The sequence below is a fragment of the Sylvia atricapilla genome, chromosome 6 (assembly GCF_009819655.1).
Source record: "Sylvia atricapilla isolate bSylAtr1 chromosome 6, bSylAtr1.pri, whole genome shotgun sequence".
NCBI lineage: Eukaryota > Metazoa > Chordata > Aves > Passeriformes > Sylviidae > Sylvia > Sylvia atricapilla.
In genome coordinates this window covers 44,922,479-44,941,356 of record NC_089145.1, presented here as the reverse complement: position 1 = coordinate 44,941,356, position 18,878 = coordinate 44,922,479, and the positions used below count along the sequence as shown (strand labels likewise).

Genomic DNA, 18,878 nt, shown 5'->3' with positions numbered 1-18,878 from the left:
TAGTACCCAACATACAGTGACACGAGTTTGCTGAACAGTCCTGTTGCAATGGAAACAGACGGGCCTTTAATTGAAGATTTGCAGACACTGAAAAAGACAGTGAAAGAAGAGGCTTGTCAGGTAAAGCCTTGTGAAGATAGCAAAGTACTCCAGTTTGTGAATTAACTTCTTTTAGGTGATGGCTAATGACAAATTTGGCTTGTTTTTTCAGCCCAGTAACTATTAGTTCTACAGTAATACAATTCATCGGGGCTGCTGCTTTCAAGTGACAGTGTAGCAGCCAGAAATAGTGTTGTTTCTAATGCTTGTGAATCTGCTGTGTAGTCTCTTTTAAAAGTTTCTTCTTCTCAGAACTTTTTTTTATTTTCACTTAGGAGTAGCTTTTTATGTCATTATGAGAACAATGATTATGCTTTAAGGATAGTGACAGCTATAGCTAAAATCTACATCAGGTTCTAGTTTCTGCTTTATATAGCAGTTTTGATTGTTTCTAAGAAAAGCTTGTCTGTACTAGAATCTGACTAAATTTTATACATTTTTGCTTGTTACTCAGGGCCTTCCTAGTGGTTAAAGCTCTTGTGTTTTAAAAAAATATATGTGAAGTGTGTGTCTTGCCCACTCATGGGTCTTCTTCCTCAGTCCACCATCTGTCAGGCTCCATTACCCACTGCAGGGCAAGGACTCTCAAGGTCATTTCCATCCTTTTGTCTTTAATTAATGCTCAGTAATATTCATGTCTTTTAAATTTAACATCAGTTAAATGGAATTATAAATACCAATGTTGAAACTAGAGATTTCAGCTAGGAGCTGGTTGAAAATGGAGAGATGCTAGGTAACATTTCAGAATCACTGAGATTTCTGGAAGGAATATGTACAATATAGTACTATAAATCTGTCTAAATCCCTCAAAGTCTAAGACTGGAGAAATGGACCCAGAAAAACCAGTTGAATTTGGAGATAAAGTCTGTTAATTTGAACCAGTGTACCCAAAAAGACATTTAATAAAAATAAGCATGTGGTCAACCTAACCTCCTAAATTTCTGTGTTAAAAGTCCAGTGTTGTTATCCTGCAATATTATATTTTACTACTTATTTGTTACATGGCATTTTGGGTGAAGGTTGGAATTAAAAGAAATGCTGAAATACCTCTAGGGCATACTCAAGGATTGCTGTCATTTAAACACCTTTGGTATGTTGTGGATGCTTGCGCATTACACGTAAATGGTAGCTGAATTACATCCCTCTCCAGGACAATGAACAAGTGTAACATTCCCATCAGTGGGAATGATGGATAAAGCTAGTCAGTGAGGAGCACTGGACTGAATAAAGTTTCTAAACCTCTGCCTTTCTTCATACTTTGGACAGCTCAGCCAGGCCCACATGAGGGAGAAATTCTTTCACTTGTTCCAGAGCCCCGAACCAGTTCTAGTAGAGAAAGGTGCATACAAAATTATTTAAAAAAATGAGTACCACTTAATTTTAGAGTTGTGTTGATCATAGCAACCATCTTTGACTGTGCTATTTCCTAACAATTAACTATTTTCTCATGGTTTATGAGACCACAATTCACTTTTTGTCATGGCCAGAGAGCATTTAAATTCCTACTTTCTAAGTCTGTGTGCTCCAACATCAGTTCTTAGAAGGAAAGCAGCCAGGGTAGAATTCTGTGCTAGTAATTGGGACAAGTTAAGAAAAAAATTCCCAGTCCCAGCTGCTGGAAGAGTTTGAGGATTTGGGCTGGTATTGCACAATATAAAATGCAGAAACAGTAATGTCGGCCTAGACTAAAACCAAGGTCTATCATCTGGGTCTTAACCTTCTTTTCTACAAAGAATTCAACTTTATGAGCTATAAAATTCGGGCTATATACAGCTTCTTTAGTAGCACTCCAGCTGGAAAACTGCTGCATCATATCCCTATGAATGAGCTTGATTTGCCACCACCCACGATTGCAAGGAAGGGTGGGGACTTAAAAAAATGAAACTAATGGAAAATGAACAAACTGTAAACAAAATTCTGGAACTTGGGTTGGAACTGCTCAAGCATTCCTCAGCCGTTTCTCCAAGTGCATGCTTTCTTCCCTTTCCTTGCTCACAAAGTGTGCAAGAAGTGAGATGACTAAAAGATTATAAGCCAAGTTTTCAAAGAGAAAGATCCTGTCCTAGCAGAGCTAATAGAATGTTTTACATCAGGAATTCTTACTATTAGAAGAACTTAGCCTGCAAGAGGATGGATATGTTTGGATCACCAGGCAGGAAAATATTTGATTAAGGAATAGAGTATTGCAGAAAGCAGGCTAGGTAGCATTCCTGCATCAGTCTTTGAGACGACACTGGGCAGACAATTATATATCCCTTGCTAAGTACCATCAGCAGTTTATGTTAAGGGCTACTACAGTTACGAGTTTGGAAAAAAAAAAAAAGGGCAGTCAAAAGGACAGCTTTGTTTCTTAAATTAAACTTCAGAAATGAGCAACTACATAAAGATTATGTACTTTCAGTGGAAGTAAGGTTTATGCCAGAGGCTGGCAGTATAGCAGATTGTCCCTGCTGAAGAGATGATTGACTGAGGAAAGTAGATCAGGAATGTTTTTTCTGTATGAGACCTATGTGAGCACTTTTTGTGAATGCTCCACAATAAAATTAGACCACTGTGACATAGTAACCTTGAACATGCCAGTAAATACATGGCGAAGTAAAAGCCAGGCAGATTTTTTATAAGGACTTGTTTATAGAAAGAAAAAAAAAATAAAAAAGCAAATTAGTGTATAAAGCTTAAAGGTACTTTGTTAGGAATATTGTCTGGTTTTGAGAGAACATTGGTAAAATGGTAGTGATGTGATGATTGTTATTAACATAGAGTTTCATAGTTATTTCTAGCTTTCCTCTTAGCAAAAAAGTTAGTTTTAATACATGAAACTGCATAGCTGGTAGGGTAAAGAGAGAAAGTATAAACTTCTTTCCAGATGTTTTTTATTTCTTTCCTGTAAGTGAGCATACTGATGTGTAAGAAATACTCTTAAGTAATGTTTAGTAATTAGTATGTTTGACTAACTTTTTCTATTTTTATTTCAGGCACAAAAAGATCAGAAAAAAGATCGTCCTCTTGTGCGACGCAAGTCAGAACTGCCTCAGGATATCTATACCATGAAAGCCTTGGAATCACATTGCAGAGCTGATGAATTAATATCACATGATGGGCATTAAACTATTATAGTGAAATACTATTTTGGAGGAAAAGTTTTTTTTCTGGACTCAGTTCTACAGTAGAACTTAATTTTTTGTGCCATACCAATCAGTTACACACAAAGTCAAAGCTTTCTTCAACCCATTTCTGTAGGCAATAACTTAATAGAGTATGCAGCTCAAGATTAGTAGTTCAAACAATGGTAAATTACCCAGTTCCATTTGCAGAATATTGGGTTGACTATAATCAAGTGGACACAATTTCCTGGAGGTGTTGTCATAGTACCAACGAGCCAATAACATGCAGTTTTTATAGTTGTATTTGAGAAAAGCGTTCTATAAAATCTTTCCATCTAAATAAGTGAATGACCAATAGTTGGTACTAATGATAAATGTATGTTTTCAAAAGTAAACTTACTTCAAATATAAGTATTAAACTTTTTCTAGGATTTCTCAGCTTTACAGTTGTTTCAACATTATTGCTGTCTTGTTATATACCAGCAGTTTTGAAAATACAGTTATTCTTTCATATTATAAAACATGGCTTACAAACTGGTAACATTCATGACAATTCTCAGTCATCATTCCTTTCTAAGAATTCTGTAAATTCATTTCTCTTTTACTTAGGGTAAAGATATATATATCCATATATACCACATCCTAATACTTTATGTAGATTTAAAGCCATATCTTCCAGTCTTTAGTGTATAATATGGCACCAGTATTCCAGATATGAACTGGTAGAAGAATTTTTCCTAAAATGAAAATTTGTTTACTATGACTGGGAATAGACTGAATATAAAATTTCATTTTAAGTTTTTTCAAGTCAATAAAATAACTCTTTCACTTTTTTCTCCCTTATCTGAGCTTTTAATACTCAGCATTTTTCTTGGGCTCTAGGAGTTCAATATTCTGTGGCAGATACTGTGTGTGATTTCAGTTGCATCAGTTTTTATCTGAAAGATGAACACAACATCATAAGCTTATTAAAATGAAAAAGAGAAAGAAGAAAAAAAAAAAAAAGCAGACTCTTGAATTCCATTCTGCTTCTTTTTAAATGAGTCTGAGAGCTGAGGAGATAGTGACCATAATTTTACCGTGAAAATATTTTTTTGTTGTTGTTGTAAAGAGCACATGTGCTGCAAATACACCTCACAAGTGAACTGAAAATGCATCTGAGTTGCTGATGATCTTCAAATGCTGCTATATATTCCACAAGATTACTTGCATGTAATGAGCTTTTTGTTGTAGATGGAAAAGCACGGGAGGAAAATCTCTTTAAAAATATAGTGCTTTGTCTTCAATATTTGATTTCTCTCAGGGTGGCCAGTATTTTGACTTACTTATCCTGCTTACAAGCTGTTTGAAATGTGTTCTTTCTGCTATTCTAAATGGGTGATTAGTTTCTTTTGTCTCTGGCAGTAACATGATATAACTTAATGTTTAATGTCTTGATGCATAAAGAGATAAAAAAATGTGGCTTCTTTGAAAATAGTTTTGTTTTACTTTTTAAGGAAGTATAACATCTCCTGCATCCATTAAAAAAAAATATTGCTCAAAGCAGACATTCATAGTAACCTTGTGCAGATGTAGTGCCTGCTGTTTGTTGGTTGCATTTAACATTCAATTTCCAATATTTGTTACATTGTCTATTGGAAGAAAATTGTGAGTGGTAAATATTGGCTTACAACAACTAAATTTAAAGACCAACCCAACCTTTAAGTGGAATGTCCACTGTGTCTGAAAACATTTCCTGTAAAACTTGAAAAAGAAAATGCTTTACCATTAGGATAAACTATATGAAAACAGTTTAAAGATGCCTTCTACTTTTGAGGGAAAAAGGGTGCTTTTTTAATTGTGTAAAGCAATGTCTATGTATTTTGATATACCATTGTTTGAACTTCCATCTTTAGCTGGTAGATTATCAGTTACCTTTGATTTTGGGTGTTCAGTATGTCTGTGCAAGAGATTGCTGAAAGGAATTATTCTTATGTTATCCAAGGGGGGAAAAAACCCAACTGTATATCAGTGTTTGATTGATTGTGTGATACTCAGCATATAAGAACATCTTTCACTGTCTAGATTTTATTTTTATTCTTTATTGAAGATAAACACTCACCAAAAAGGGAAGCATTGTGGTAATTTAGACGCTTCAAGTTCTCTACAAAGGCATATTTGAAATTTTGGGCCACTGAACATTTGCTTAGGCAATATTCCAAAATCTTATTACCACTAATGGTTTAGCATGTTTGTTATCAATATTTATATATTTCGTATAATCTTGTACTAAACAATTCTAAAACTAATACATCCAAAATAAAAAGAAAAATCAAAGTAGAATTTTGGTGACTGTTGTTCTTCATAAAGTTCTGTCTGATACCTTCCCCCATTTTTCAAAATTACACCTGTACATCAGGAATGTCAAAAGTAATATTACAAGTGTCTTTTTAGTGTGGCTTTAGTATGGCTTCATTTTAATATTGTACATACATTGTACCTTGTTTTATGGTAATAAGTAATAAAAATGTAGACTTCATATTTTGTACAGAATCGTCCTATGTACAGAATAAAAAGTTCCTAGAAACAGCAAAAATAGGTAAGTGGCACAATTATTTTTCATTAGACAATATCTGTAACATTATATGTTAGTGGAATGTTAAGTTCAAATGTACCTACATATTTTTTAACATTTTGTAATTCAATTTTTTGTTCTGGCATTGTTTCTGAAGAACTTCATACACCTGCCATTTAATATGCTTTTATCTAATTTTAAAACTTAAAAAAAAAAAGGTGTATTATATGGACAAATAAAGAACATGTGAATTTTACTTGCTCATCATGAAACTAAGTTTAACACAAGGTGTTTGGGGATGTATTTAGGTTATCACTGCTAACAGAATCATCTGTACAAATTAACTTCATAAACTTCACAAAAGAAAAAGAAAAAAAACCAAACACAGAAAGACCATTAGGTTAAAAAAAACAAAGTAGGAATAATTGATATTCAGTAGAAAAGGCAGACTTTACCTGTATAACAGCAGTCAATACTAAAATTCGGTAATACTCCAATCTACAGCTATGAAAAATGCATCTTTCATAGCATAGTATTTTCCCCTGTAACACTTCTGTATTGACAGAAAGTAGCCATAAAATCTGGAAATACATTGTGGTACTTGATACATAATCAAGCAAGGATATAGGGAAAAACCGAAGTCTGCAGTAAGAGTCGTCTTTGTTCTGCAATCCATAAAAATCTTAAAAAGAACTAAGGAAATTACTCACCTAAAGCTGGCATTCAGTTACTGGGGAGTTGGAAGGGGAGTTGGGGTGGTTGAGCCTGGGATGGAGCTGACTACTGGCTTGAGTTACAAATATAAGATTTGAGTTACACATTAGGTCTTTGTGTAGTGGAAGAAACAGTTTTCTGCAGGAGCTCAGTAATAAACGCATCAGATCCTGGATGAAAAACAAGATACTGAAACAACGGAGGATCCAGTTACTCACTTGTGGAAATCAGGGTTAAATACATCTCAAAATACAGTGTTTTAAAATACTGACAGCAGTGATTTTTTTCCATATAAATACTTCAGTGAGTTGCCAGCTTGTTCAGGAAATTACCTTTAATCCTTTCCCTCTAAGGGAATTGGTCTCAAGGGCTTCGACCAGCAGCCTTTTTTGGCATTGCTTTCATGGTTTGGCCTTGTAGAATTGGACAGGAAGGTGCTAGTGTAGTACATACTACTTGTATTTGGATATGTGTTCATTTGCTTTATGCTCACAAACATACTTACAGGAGATAGTTGTGATTTCTGGTTATCCCAGTGTTCTGGATCTCTTTATGGGCCCCCCACCTAAAAGTGGAGCACTTCTGCCCCTTGGATCTTGTCCTTACTGAGTGCAGTGATTGTGGAGACTCTGAATGTGTATAACTAATTAAGAAATGCCATTCTAATTACCATATCACTCTCCCTGGATTATAGTTCCTTTTCTATGAGGAGGCTTGGCTTGAGCTGTCTTTACTTTATGAAATAGAACTTTGATGTAGTTAAACATTTCGTATGAACAAATTCCCAAGGGAGAATTCACTGTGGAGCTAAAAGAAGGCAGTGCATTATTTCCTCCTCACCTGATTGAAGAGCAGCAGAGCTGGAGCCGGGCATGCAGGGACTGCATTCCTTCCCAGAGAGATCTGCACACACACGGGAAGGTTCATGAGCAATGACCTCGTGGTGAAGAGGAGAGAGGGAAGTCACATAATTGCCTTGAGCTGTTTTGATGATCCAGAAAACCACACAGAGGGTTCATGCTAGCATGAAAACCTTGCCATAGTAATTTTCCTAGTACACTCACTATTGAATTTGAGATGCAAGAGGATTAGAGATGGGAAATGAGGTGATTTGCTCAAACAGTTACTTGTTGGGGTTTTTTCCTTTGTTTTTGGTCTCAAAATACTACCAAATTAATATTAAATATAGGAAAAATCCTTCCCCCCCTCAAGTTTCTTTATAACTTAGGAAAAATGTTTTCTATTTACATATATTGTATTTGCTAGGAGTAAGACTTGTATCTTGACAAATCCTGTTCTCATTATGATTCTCTGAAAGCTTTGTCTTTAGTTAAATTATATGGCAAATGTGTGATATTGGCAGTCTTGCCCTTTGGATGGCTGATTTCAGTGGCTTCTCACACCACTGAAAGAAGGGCCAGGGTCTCCTGTGTGCCCAGGAAAAGGATGTCCATAATTAACTAGAACCAGATCAGGGCAAATTATTTTTCACTCTGATTAAACTAGTAAAGCCTTTTCTCCCCATAGGCTTTGACTGCAGAAGAGAACTTCGTGAAAAATTAGTTTATCTTGTCTCTGCTTTAATTTCCTTTAACTTTGCATCTTTCTCCTGCTCCTCTCAGCATAGTAGGTAAGGCGGAAGTGATTAAAGGAATACAAAGTCTTTACCTACACTGACTTTTAGTTGCAGGTACCCTAACACATACCAGAATTCAGGACTTACTGCTCATGGAGCATTTCCAATTTTAAAACCTACAGTAAGATGAGAGTTGTTGAGGGATTTTTGACCCTACTTTCTCTGCAAATCAGCAGCAATGTATATAAATATTTACTTCCATTTTTATTTCCTATCCCTGTCCTGCTTTCTTCTACTTCCTTATTTTCCTTATTTGCATTTTTTTTCCTGGCAACAGTTTTACTGCAGTGAAATACTGTATCTTGCTTTGTAAGCTACAAAACTTCTGTGACAGTTTGGCACTGCAGATGGTGACTGCTCTAGAAGAAGGAGCCTGCCAGTACTTGAAACCATTGCTTGAGCTCACCTCCAGAGAGATGCCAAATTACGCTTGAGATGTATCTAGTATCTAGATTGCTTAGGAATATTACAACACCCCTTTAATGAACATCTCCACATACAGAATGTTAATTTAACCTGTGGGGTTTGGGTGCTTGGCCTGTACTGGTGCTCACTTTGTGGGTATAGGAAGTATCTAATTCTCCCTGCATTGGAAAGCTGTGAGCCAAGACCAGATACAGGATAGCCTTGGTGGAATTCAGGCAGCCATGGAAAGTTAGTGCTTTTTTAATACGAAACACAATCCTGAAACAACCTTTATTTAGAAGAATTATGAGGTGTGAGCAAACTTAGACTTTGGAAAGTTGAAACAGGTGAGTGTTGTGTTAAGCGCTGTCTCAGTAACCATTCTGTGACCAGAGTATTCAGAGAAGTATCTACTACTGTTTTTCATTAAAAATTTACGTTTTGTGGGGAAGAGGTTTAAATAGCTTTGATTCATCAAAAAACTTCTGTTAGTTTTGGTCCTTGCAGTTGAAACTTAGTTGCTAAACGAATAATTTTTCTTCCAGGCAATGATGTTTGAGGTTTTTATTACTTAAGAACTCTGGTTTTTTCAAAGTTAAAAGGACACATAAATGCTTTAGGAGCCTCCCTGAGCACAGCATGGTGTTACACTTGGTAGAGATGGAGGAGCTGGGATATGTGGGTGGGCTCTCCGGATTTCTAGTGTCATAGCTGGACATACACACTTTAATGCTGAGTTACATGTACACAGAGGCTTACAGATCAGGTCTTCCTTTGCCAGGCAGGATATTCCACCCCAGCATCCTTACTTCTTGGGCACTACATCTGAACACATCCTGGGCCTGGGGTCTCTGTCCATTTCCCTGCATATCTCTTGAGGAACTGCATGGGAGGTTCAGGCACAGTTTTGTATGGTTGCTTTGCTTTTCTTTTGGGGACAGCATTCCTTTTTCTGCTTCCATATGGCAAAAACTGGAGTTTAAGTCTGTGGACATCCACCATCCCTACTGTACTTTTGGGGAATCAGTGGAGTTGCTTTATAACTTCGCTGCCCCTTCCCCTCTCCCAGAGACCTCCAAATGGTGACCAGGACCTGGGCAACCAGTCTGGGCAAGGAGGAACAGGATTGTCCATTGCAGCAGCAGTGAGTTAAACTTACCTAATACCTCAATCAGTCAAGCATATATTGCGATGTGGCAGCTGTAACAGATGTTTAATAATTTTTTTTTAAATTAAGTTTCTAAATTCTTTCATTTTTAATTAAAATCCACTTTCTCGCTTACTTACTCGTTGTCCCTGTCTCCTTTTATGTCATTTGCTTTTGGGAAGCAGTCTCACACAAGACTGGCATTAGTGGTTTGGGTGCTGGATCCATTAAACTGTAATTCACGCAGCTGGCTGACTGGGCTGGCTGTGTGAAGCACCGGAGATACTTCACTGAAGAAACCTTGCAGTTGGCCTGCTGCTTTCTTCACGGGATTATGTCATTTTTGACGCCTGACCTTGTGGCTTCTGGGTTAATTTTTCACGTGAAATAAACATTATTTTCCTTTGGAAAAATGAGCCTCGGGCCTGCTTTATCTTCCGGGTAAGGAGGCAGCAGCACAGAACCCATGCCTCCCGGGTGCTGCTGCCAGGGCAGGGGAGGAGAGGCTGTTGCCTTCCCCTTTTCTCCCACATCCCGCCCTCTCCTTCCAGAATAAGCCGCTCTGATAAAACCCTTGTGGAAGGGTTTCCTGCAGGCAACTCTTCTAACTGAAAGCAGCTTTTTACAAGAGCGTGTAGTGACAGAACAAGAGGCAATGGATTGAAACCGAGACAGTAGGTTTAGATTAGCTATTTAGGAGGACGCCTATTACAGTGAGGGTGGCCAAGCACTGGAACGGGTTACCCAGGGAAGCTGTGGATGCGCATCCCTGACAGTGCTCTAGGCCATGTTGGATGGGGCCCTGAGCAGCCGGTCTAGTAGAAGGTGTTGCTTCCTACGGCAGGCGTGCTGGAACCAGGTGATTCTTAAGGCGTCTCCCAAGTTAACCGGCCCCAGGAGTGCACGAGGAGGCGGCAGCGGGGAGCGGCCGCGGCCCGGGCGGGGCGGGGCGGGGCGGGGCGGGGCGTCCGTCCCAGGCTCCCCCGCGGCGCGGCGGGCGGGCACAGCCGGGGCGCGGCCGGGCGGGCGGAGCGCGGCGCTGTCCGCTGTCCCTGTGCTCGGCATGTCTGACTCCGGCGGCGGCGGGGGCGGCGGCCCCGGCGGCGAGGAAGGCGGCATGGAGGTGTCGGGCTCGGCGGTGCAGAACGTGGCCGACGTGTCGGTGCTGCAGAAGCACCTGCGCAAGCTGGTGCCGCTGCTGCTGGAGGATGGCGGCGAGGCGCCGGCGGCGCTGGAAGCCGCGCTGGAGGAGAAGGGCGCCGTGGAGCATATGCGCAAGTTCCTCTCCGACCCGCAGGTGCACACGGTGCTGGTGGAACGCTCTACACTCAAAGGTGAGGCGGGAGAGGAGCCGCCGCGGTGGCAAAATGGCCGCTGCCGGCCGCGGCCGCCGCCCTGCCGCGGGTGGGAGGGGCGCGCCTCCGCCGGGGCCCCGCTCCGCCTCAGCGCGGCCCCGGCCGGGAATCGCCGGGCCGGGAATCGCCGCGCCGGGAATCGCCGGGCCGGGAATGGCCGTGCCGGGCACTGCGGGCCCGCTCCCCTCAGCGCGGCCCCGGCCGGGAATCGCCGGGCCGGGAATCGCCGGGCCGGGCACCGCGGGCCCGCTCCCCTCAGCGCGGCCCCGGCCGGGAGTCGCCGTGCCGGGAATGGCCGTGCCGGGCACCGCGGGCCCGCTCCCCTCAGCGCGGCCCCGGCCGGGAATCGCCAGGCCGGGAATCGCCGTGCCGGGCACTGCGGGCCCGCTCCCCTCAGCGCGGCCCCGGCTGGGAATCGCCGCGGGTTCGCCGTCGAGCTCGGCCGGCGGCGGCACAGCCAGGGCGGCGAGCGGATCGTGCTGGCCGCCGCCCGGCACGGCCCGGCCTCTCCCGCCGCCTTTGTTCCGCGCTCCGGGGCCCAGGCGGATGCGCGGCGGGGCTGCGGGCTGGCTGCGGGCGCAAATCTGCGGTCCTGCTCGGAGGGGCACCGAAAGTGCTTCGTCAGTCGGCCTTAGCACCGCTCTGCGGCTGGCCGGCTGCTCGGGAAGTGACCTCCTGGGCGAGGCAGATAGCCGCTCTGAAACAGAACAAGAGCGCCAAAACCCCGGATAAAGGGGAAAAAAATATCGCCACCCTGAATCGACCTGCAAAAAGCATCGTTTCTTGGTTAATTAGGAAGTTGTCGTAGTTGACGAACGAAGATGTGAACCTTGTTTAGCCTTTGTTTAGTTGAGCCTTTGTTTAGTTATCAAAGCCTGGTGGCCGTGCTGCTGGCGCTCGGAACCGCATCAAATGGTGCATGAAATACTGCAGCTAAGCTGAGACTCTGGCTTGAGTGTCTTTGTTACTCATATGCTGCTGTAACTGGCTGTTTATTTCGAAAATGTCTTGTCAACAAATCTGTTGCTAAATAGGCTCTTACTGTCACAGGATGCAGCCTAATGAACAGTGGCAAAATACAGCTAGGTTTCATCAACAATGCAGAGTTTTACTATTAACCAAGCCCCTGCAGTCTGTAAATGGCTACCTGCCTGCCAGCGTGAGCTTGCATAATTCTACTGTTAAGCTTCTGGATCACTACTCCTAATGTACTGGTGGTTCTGTTCCTGTATATATCAAATCCTAGTAAAGTCATACTTCATATTGCATTATTTAACATGTCAGCAGAAACCGTTTAACATCCTAGTATATGCCCCGCAGTTGCAGCACACAGAGAGAAACATCAAGAAGGTTCTTTCATTCACTGTCTATTGTAAACTTCAAATGTTGCTTAAAAATATCCCGTAATTTTTTTTGCCTATTTCCAGATTATCGTCCTCTTTCCACTTCTAAATTTTGAGACTTCTTTTTCGTAGGTTTAATTTTCTCAAAGAGGACGAGAGAACAGCTGTCTTTATGAATTCATGAAGCAATGTTTAATAAGATTTAAAGGAAGTAGTTTAATATTAATGCAGATGATTCCTGCATTTTTGCTGTGGCTGGATCATGAGAATGGTTATCCCTAGTTCAGGTTGGAAGTAATAAAGGTAGTGGTGATCAGTTATCTTCAGCTCATGGCATAGATATTGTTATATATGCATGCATAAAAAGAAATTGAGACTCATTAGATGTTTCAAAGGCCAGATACTGATTTGTGGTGCACAGAGGGCATTTCTGTCCATGTCTTCTGGTTCAATAGCAGTTATTTGGGCAGAGTGGATTTTATGAATGGCAGCCAAGTGTTCAAACTTAACAGATCTCCAACCTCCAGCAGCATACGGAGTGCTCTGACATTGTTGTTATTGTTGACTCTTGTCCATGGACTACAAAGCATGAAGTAGATTATCAATTACAAGTATGATAAAGCAGAAGCCTTATTTCTGCATAATGAAAGCTGCTGTCTGGTATCACCAGCTCCCCAGCCTGCCAGCTGCTCTCCTATGGGTTCCTGTGGGCTTGAGGGCTGTGTTGTTCAGTGATCAGGCTTCTGGTGCTTGGGGCCACAGATGTGACAGCCTGAGGCTGTATCTCCTAAGGGCTGAAGGAAAACAGAGCAGGACAGAGTCTGCTATAATGTGTCCAGTCAGAGTGTGTCTCCCGACAGGGAGTAACCTTCTGCACTGAAATCACTGCATTGCAGCAGGACTGCCTGCATCCTCAGCAATTACATCATCTGTGATACACTGGCTGTGCTAGTGCCTGAGTGCTTCCCATGGCTTGGCTTTTTGTTCTGTCAAGAGATTTTCTTTTTTGTTCAGAGACTTAATTCCCAAGTCATTTTCAAAGTAGATGTCTGAAAATACAAAGCCACCTTTGAAAGAAAAAAGCAGCTGTTTAATGTTCTCACTGAAGTGTAGTTGTCCTGGCAACATATCTCTGCAAATAAATGCACATTCTGTATTGCAGATTTTTCTCTCAGAATGTGAGTTATCGTTCATTTGCTGCAATGTTTTATTATTTTTATAGCAACATAAATCTTAATGGAGTTTTGTTTAAAGACAATGAACCCATTCTGCATCTGAGAGAGATTGCAAAGCTACATTGGACCTAATTTAGTTAATTAAGTTGGTGTGGAGCTTAAAGATTAGAGAATAGTCTGGTAATAGCACAAGGTGGTTGAGAAGGAGTGGCAGATGTTAGAAATTAAGTATTTCTTACTGTATATACTATATTTTTATATATATTGTATATACTATATTTTTTTGCAGAGGATGTGGGAGATGAAGGAGAAGAGGAAAAAGAATTCATTTCCTACAGTATCAGCACTGACATTCATTATGGAATAAAGTCAAACAGGTGAATTAGTAAAATAGATCTTAACATTTCTACTCTAAGTATGTAAACCTCCACAAGCAGATTTACTACCTCTGGTTTACCTAGTGCTTTCAGGCAGTGTTTTTATTCGAGTGCGACAGTAGGTTTTCAAGGCTATTTTTATCAGAGGCTCTGATAAAAAAAGGGTGTGTCATGGGGCTGGAAGGAGTGGACCTAGGACTTCTAGCTCTAGGATTAAAGAAACAAAGTTTTGTTAATTTTGGCATACATGCAGCTGTAACGTTGCACAACTTGGGTTCAATATTCTTTGGTTCTGTCTGGCTCTTACATATTTATCACTTATCTTGAGGCATATTTGACTCTGAAGCTTAGTAAAATGTGTTTGTTTCTTTAGTGTGCCCCTACTTCAGAGTCCTTACTGGTAGCTAAGCTTGCTTCTTGCTGAACTGTAAAGATGTATTTATTTAAAAGACTTGTATTCAAGTCTCTTAGAAGAAAGACTATGAAGTATGATGATTACCATTTTACTCCTAACCTTGCAGTCAGAATAGAGCTGTTGTGTCACTTAAGTTTTAAGATCAGTTAGTAACTCTGTTCTCTGTTCCGTAGCCTGGCGTTCATTAAACGTACAGCAGTGATTGATGCCGACAAACCAGTGTCTTCCCAGCTCAGAGTGCTCACTCTCAGTGAGGATTCTCCATATGAAACATTGCACTCTTTCATTAGCAATGCTGTTGCTCCCTTTTTCAAGTCCTATATCCGAGAATCTGGCAAAGCAGACAGGTAATTCAGTATAAGTACTGCATTTCTATGCTAATGAACTAAAGTGTTTCATGATTATAAGAATAACAAACAACAGTGACTCTTCGAGGTGAATCACATGAATTGTTTAAGCGTACAGTTGAGCATGATGCTGTTGCTGACTCTGTGGAAGCAGTTCAGGTCTGAATGTGTTATATATAGCTTTTGGTTTGCCTTCTTGTATGGAAATGTCTGTGCTTTTTCAGGGATGGAGATAAGATGGCTCCTTCCGTTGAGAAAAAGATTGCAGAGCTTGAAATGGGCCTCTTGCATTTGCAACAGAATATTGAAATCCCAGAGATCAGTCTGCCAATTCATGCAACCATTACTAATGTTGCCAAGCAGTGTTATGAACGTGGAGAAAAACCAAAAGTTACAGATTTTGGTGAGAAGGCTGAGGATCCACTGTTCCTTAATCAGTTACAGTCTGGAGTCAACCGCTGGATTAGAGAAATACAAAAGGTAACCAAATAAAGAACAGGGAAAAAAAAAGCAACTAAGTAATAAGAACTTCTCTATGTAGTATTGTGTATCTTCTTCACAGTTTAACTGATAAAATGCTGCTTAGTGCAGGATACTCTGAAGATCTGAGACCAGGTTTTTGAGTCACCAGACCCACTGATCTAAATTAGGCTGAGCCTAGTCTAAATTTGGAATCTAGTCTAAATTGTCCTACAAATAATCAAGAGCATGACTGTGTTATACATAATGTAATAGACTCAAGTAACTGGTAGTAACCCTGTGAATTTTGTAACTGTTCTTCAAATCCTTAGAGCAGATCGAGAGGAACACATGTCATTGGCCTGTTCTGTTATTTGTCCCCAGTGCATCCACAACCACTTCACAGTGGTTGCTCCAGCCCTATCTTGTAATCTCATACTTCTGCCTGTTACTTTTCAGAAGAACTGCTGTTCTGCTGGTGTTATTCAAAGACAGCATTTAAGATACTAGTCTGAATTTTTTGCCTCTGTGTGCACAGGAAACACCTGTTGCTCATGAACACTGTTGTGTTTTCTTACTAAAGAGCATAAAACATTTGTTATCTTGCCTGGCTCATCTGCCTTTAACCCCAATACAGACACTGCTCAGGAAAGCAGGCATGTGACATTTTTAGGCTGTGCTGAAGATGATTACATGAGGGTCCTAAAACCAACCTTTAGGATCTCTGGAATTACGCTTGTCACATGTTGCATGCAGTTCCTACACTTTTAAAAGAATGAGTGGCAAAACTGTCTGAGGTTGGATTATTAAAACCTGGCAGTTGTTGAGTGTTTCAGTTGTATTTAGTTACAGCAAATTTTTACAGGTGAGGCATATAAATTAAATGCTTTTCTCTCTCCCCTCTCTTTCTCTCCATTACTTTGAAGGTGACCAAATTAGATCGAGATCCTGCATCAGGCACTGCATTACAGGAGATAAGCTTCTGGTTAAATTTGGAAAGGGCTCTGTACCGCATTCAGGAAAAACGTGAAAGTCCAGAAGTTCTGCTGACTCTGGACATTCTGAAACATGGCAAACGTTTTCATGCAACTGTCAGCTTTGATACTGACACAGGTAAAATATCTGTTCAATAACATTTTTCTGAAATGTCCTACAGAACTTAAACTGTTATAAAACTTGAACATTGTGGAACAAAGAGCAGTGCTGCTTAGAGGAACCTTGGACTAGTTACAGATAGAGATTTTGGTCAATGAAATGAAAAGTTATATTTAAAATCTTTTCCTTTTAGGTCTGAAACAGGCACTGGAGACTGTGAATGACTATAATCCACTGATGAAAGACTTTCCACTGAATGACTTGCTGTCTGCTACGGAGCTGGACAAAATCAGGCAGGCCCTTGTTGCAATATTTACCCATTTGAGAAAAATCAGGAACACAAAATACCCAATCCAAAGGGCATTACGTTTAGTGGAGGCAATTTCAAGAGATCTGAGCTCTCAGCTGCTTAAAGTGTTGGGAACCAGAAAACTGATGCATGTGGCCTATGAAGAATTTGAAAAGGTTTGTTCATGCTGTTGGGAAACCAGTTGCTGTATTTTTGTGTTGGACAGTGACTTTCAGGAAACATTTAATTTGGAAGCTAAAGTTCCTGTTCTAAAACTTTTTTTAGGTAATGGTTGCATGCTTTGAAGTATTCCAAACCTGGGATGATGAGTATGAGAAGCTCCAGGTTCTGCTGAGAGATATTGTGAAGAGAAAAAGGGAAGAGAACCTGAAGATGGTGTGGCGCATCAATCCTGCTCACAGGAAACTCCAGAGTCGTCTCGATCAGATGAGGAAATTCAGGCGTCAGCACGAGCAGCTGAGAGCAGTCATTGTGAGAGTCTTGCGACCTCAGGTAATCTTGGTTGTTAGCAAACAGAGTATCAGTGTGGCTTCTTCAAGAGTGTAACTATTACTAAGTTACCAACACAAATGTAATGTAACATTCAGTTTACATGTTTAGTTTTGAACCCTTGCTAATAGGATTAGCTTTAATTCTGACTTACATTGCATAATACATCCTTCTGTGAATATACTCACCAAGTTTAGACGTAACACAGAGGAGATTAATAAGTGTTTAAATCCTTGAATTTGGCTAAACCACAGTGGAAAATGAGATTATGCTGCACAGTAGTGGAAGTTTGTAAAGGAACTGTGTTGCCCTGTTCCTACTGGAAGGTAATTCTGAAGCATGACTGAAAGTTTGTCAAGTATTTTTCACTGGTTGGTGGGGGTTTGTGCAATGTTTTTTAGAACTAACTGCATTTTCTACTTCCAGGGAAATTTTAAGTATCCAACTCACTAAACTGTGATTCTAATGCAGGTAACAGCTGTTGCCCAGCAAAATCAAGGAGAGGTACCTGAACCACAGGATATGAAAGTAGCAGAAGTCCTTTTTGATGCTGCAGATGCTAATGCAATTGAAGAAGTCAATCTTGCTTATGAGAATGTTAAGGAAGTGGATGGATTAGATGTTTCCAAAGAAGGTACAGAAGCCTGGGAGGCAGCCATGAAGCGCTATGATGAAAGAATTGATAGAGTTGAAACGAGGATAACAGCCCGTCTGAGAGACCAGCTCGGTACAGCAAAGAATGCCAATGAAATGTTCAGAATCTTCTCCCGGTTTAACGCCCTGTTTGTCAGACCTCACATTCGCGGCGCCATTCGTGAATACCAAACACAGTTGATCCAGCGTGTGAAAGATGATATCGAGTCTCTTCATGACAAGTTTAAGGTACAATACCCACAGAGTCAGGCGTGCAAAATGAGTCACGTTCGTGACTTGCCCCCTGTGTCTGGGTCTATAATTTGGGCAAAACAGATTGACAGGCAGCTCACCGCTTACATGAAGCGTGTGGAGGATGTCCTTGGCAAAGGCTGGGAGAACCATGTGGAAGGTCAGAAGCTAAAGCAGGATGGAGATAGCTTTCGCATGAAGCTCAACACTCAGGAGATCTTTGATGACTGGGCAAGAAAAGTTCAGCAGCGCAACCTTGGTGTGTCTGGTCGCATTTTCACCATCGAAAGCACTCGTGTTCGAGGTCGAACCGGAAATGTCCTGAAACTGAAAGTCAACTTTCTCCCAGAAATAATTACGCTTTCAAAAGAAGTCCGAAACCTGAAGTGGCTTGGTTTCCGTGTTCCTCTAGCAATTGTCAACAAAGCTCACCAAGCAAACCAGCTCTATCCATTTGCTATTTCTCTCATTGAAAGTGTCCGCACATATGAGCGGACATGTGAGAAAGTAGAAGAGCGTAATACAATCTCACTGCTGGTCGCTGGCTTGAAGAAAGAGGTGCAGGCCTTGATTGCAGAAGGAATTGCACTCGTCTGGGAATCATACAAACTTGATCCATACGTACAGCGCTTGGCTGAGACTGTCTTCAGCTTCCAGGAAAAGGTGGGTGTTACCTGTCAAAATCTGTAAAACTTTTACATTTATAATTCAGTATTGTGTGGTTATCCAAAAGTGTTGTTGGATAGCTGAGAGCCAGTTCTGCAGCTTTCGGGTTAAGTAGCTGATTGAGTCAGCACAAATTGGCCAACTGGATGGATCTTTTCGTAGTGCTGAAATTGCTGTTTGCAGTTCTATTTTTATTTGATATTGCTAAAATCGATGGATTGCTGCATCCAAGTGAAGGTACATGATTAGCCATCACTGAATAATTGTTGTTTGTTTGATCTAACCTGTCAAACTAAACAACCC

At 41.0% G+C, this 18,878-nt stretch overlaps 2 protein-coding genes across 4 annotated transcripts in view; both read left to right on the top strand.

Moving 5' to 3' along the window:
- The window catches only part of PPP2R5C (protein phosphatase 2 regulatory subunit B'gamma), a 77,238-nt gene extending 71,460 nt beyond the window's left edge, over window positions 1-5,778 (top strand). For all 3 annotated transcript variants that reach the window (XM_066321776.1, XM_066321775.1, XM_066321777.1), the window contains 2 exons: window positions 4-120; window positions 3,075-5,778. In XM_066321776.1, the coding sequence (XP_066177873.1) occupies window positions 4-120; window positions 3,075-3,206 (249 nt within the window). In that variant the 3' untranslated portion in view covers window positions 3,207-5,778. The remainder of the gene's footprint in view (window positions 1-3; window positions 121-3,074) is intronic.
- A 4,909-nt stretch (window positions 5,779-10,687) lies between these two features.
- DYNC1H1 (dynein cytoplasmic 1 heavy chain 1) overlaps window positions 10,688-18,878 on the top strand; it is a 45,349-nt gene continuing 37,158 nt past the window's right edge. Inside the window, exons 1-8 of the mRNA XM_066321779.1 lie at window positions 10,688-10,993; window positions 13,822-13,909; window positions 14,498-14,671; window positions 14,896-15,151; window positions 16,057-16,243; window positions 16,419-16,690; window positions 16,800-17,027; window positions 17,496-18,572. Of these exons, the coding sequence (XP_066177876.1) occupies window positions 10,723-10,993; window positions 13,822-13,909; window positions 14,498-14,671; window positions 14,896-15,151; window positions 16,057-16,243; window positions 16,419-16,690; window positions 16,800-17,027; window positions 17,496-18,572 (2,553 nt within the window). The 5' untranslated portion in view covers window positions 10,688-10,722. The remainder of the gene's footprint in view (window positions 10,994-13,821; window positions 13,910-14,497; window positions 14,672-14,895; window positions 15,152-16,056; window positions 16,244-16,418; window positions 16,691-16,799; window positions 17,028-17,495; window positions 18,573-18,878) is intronic.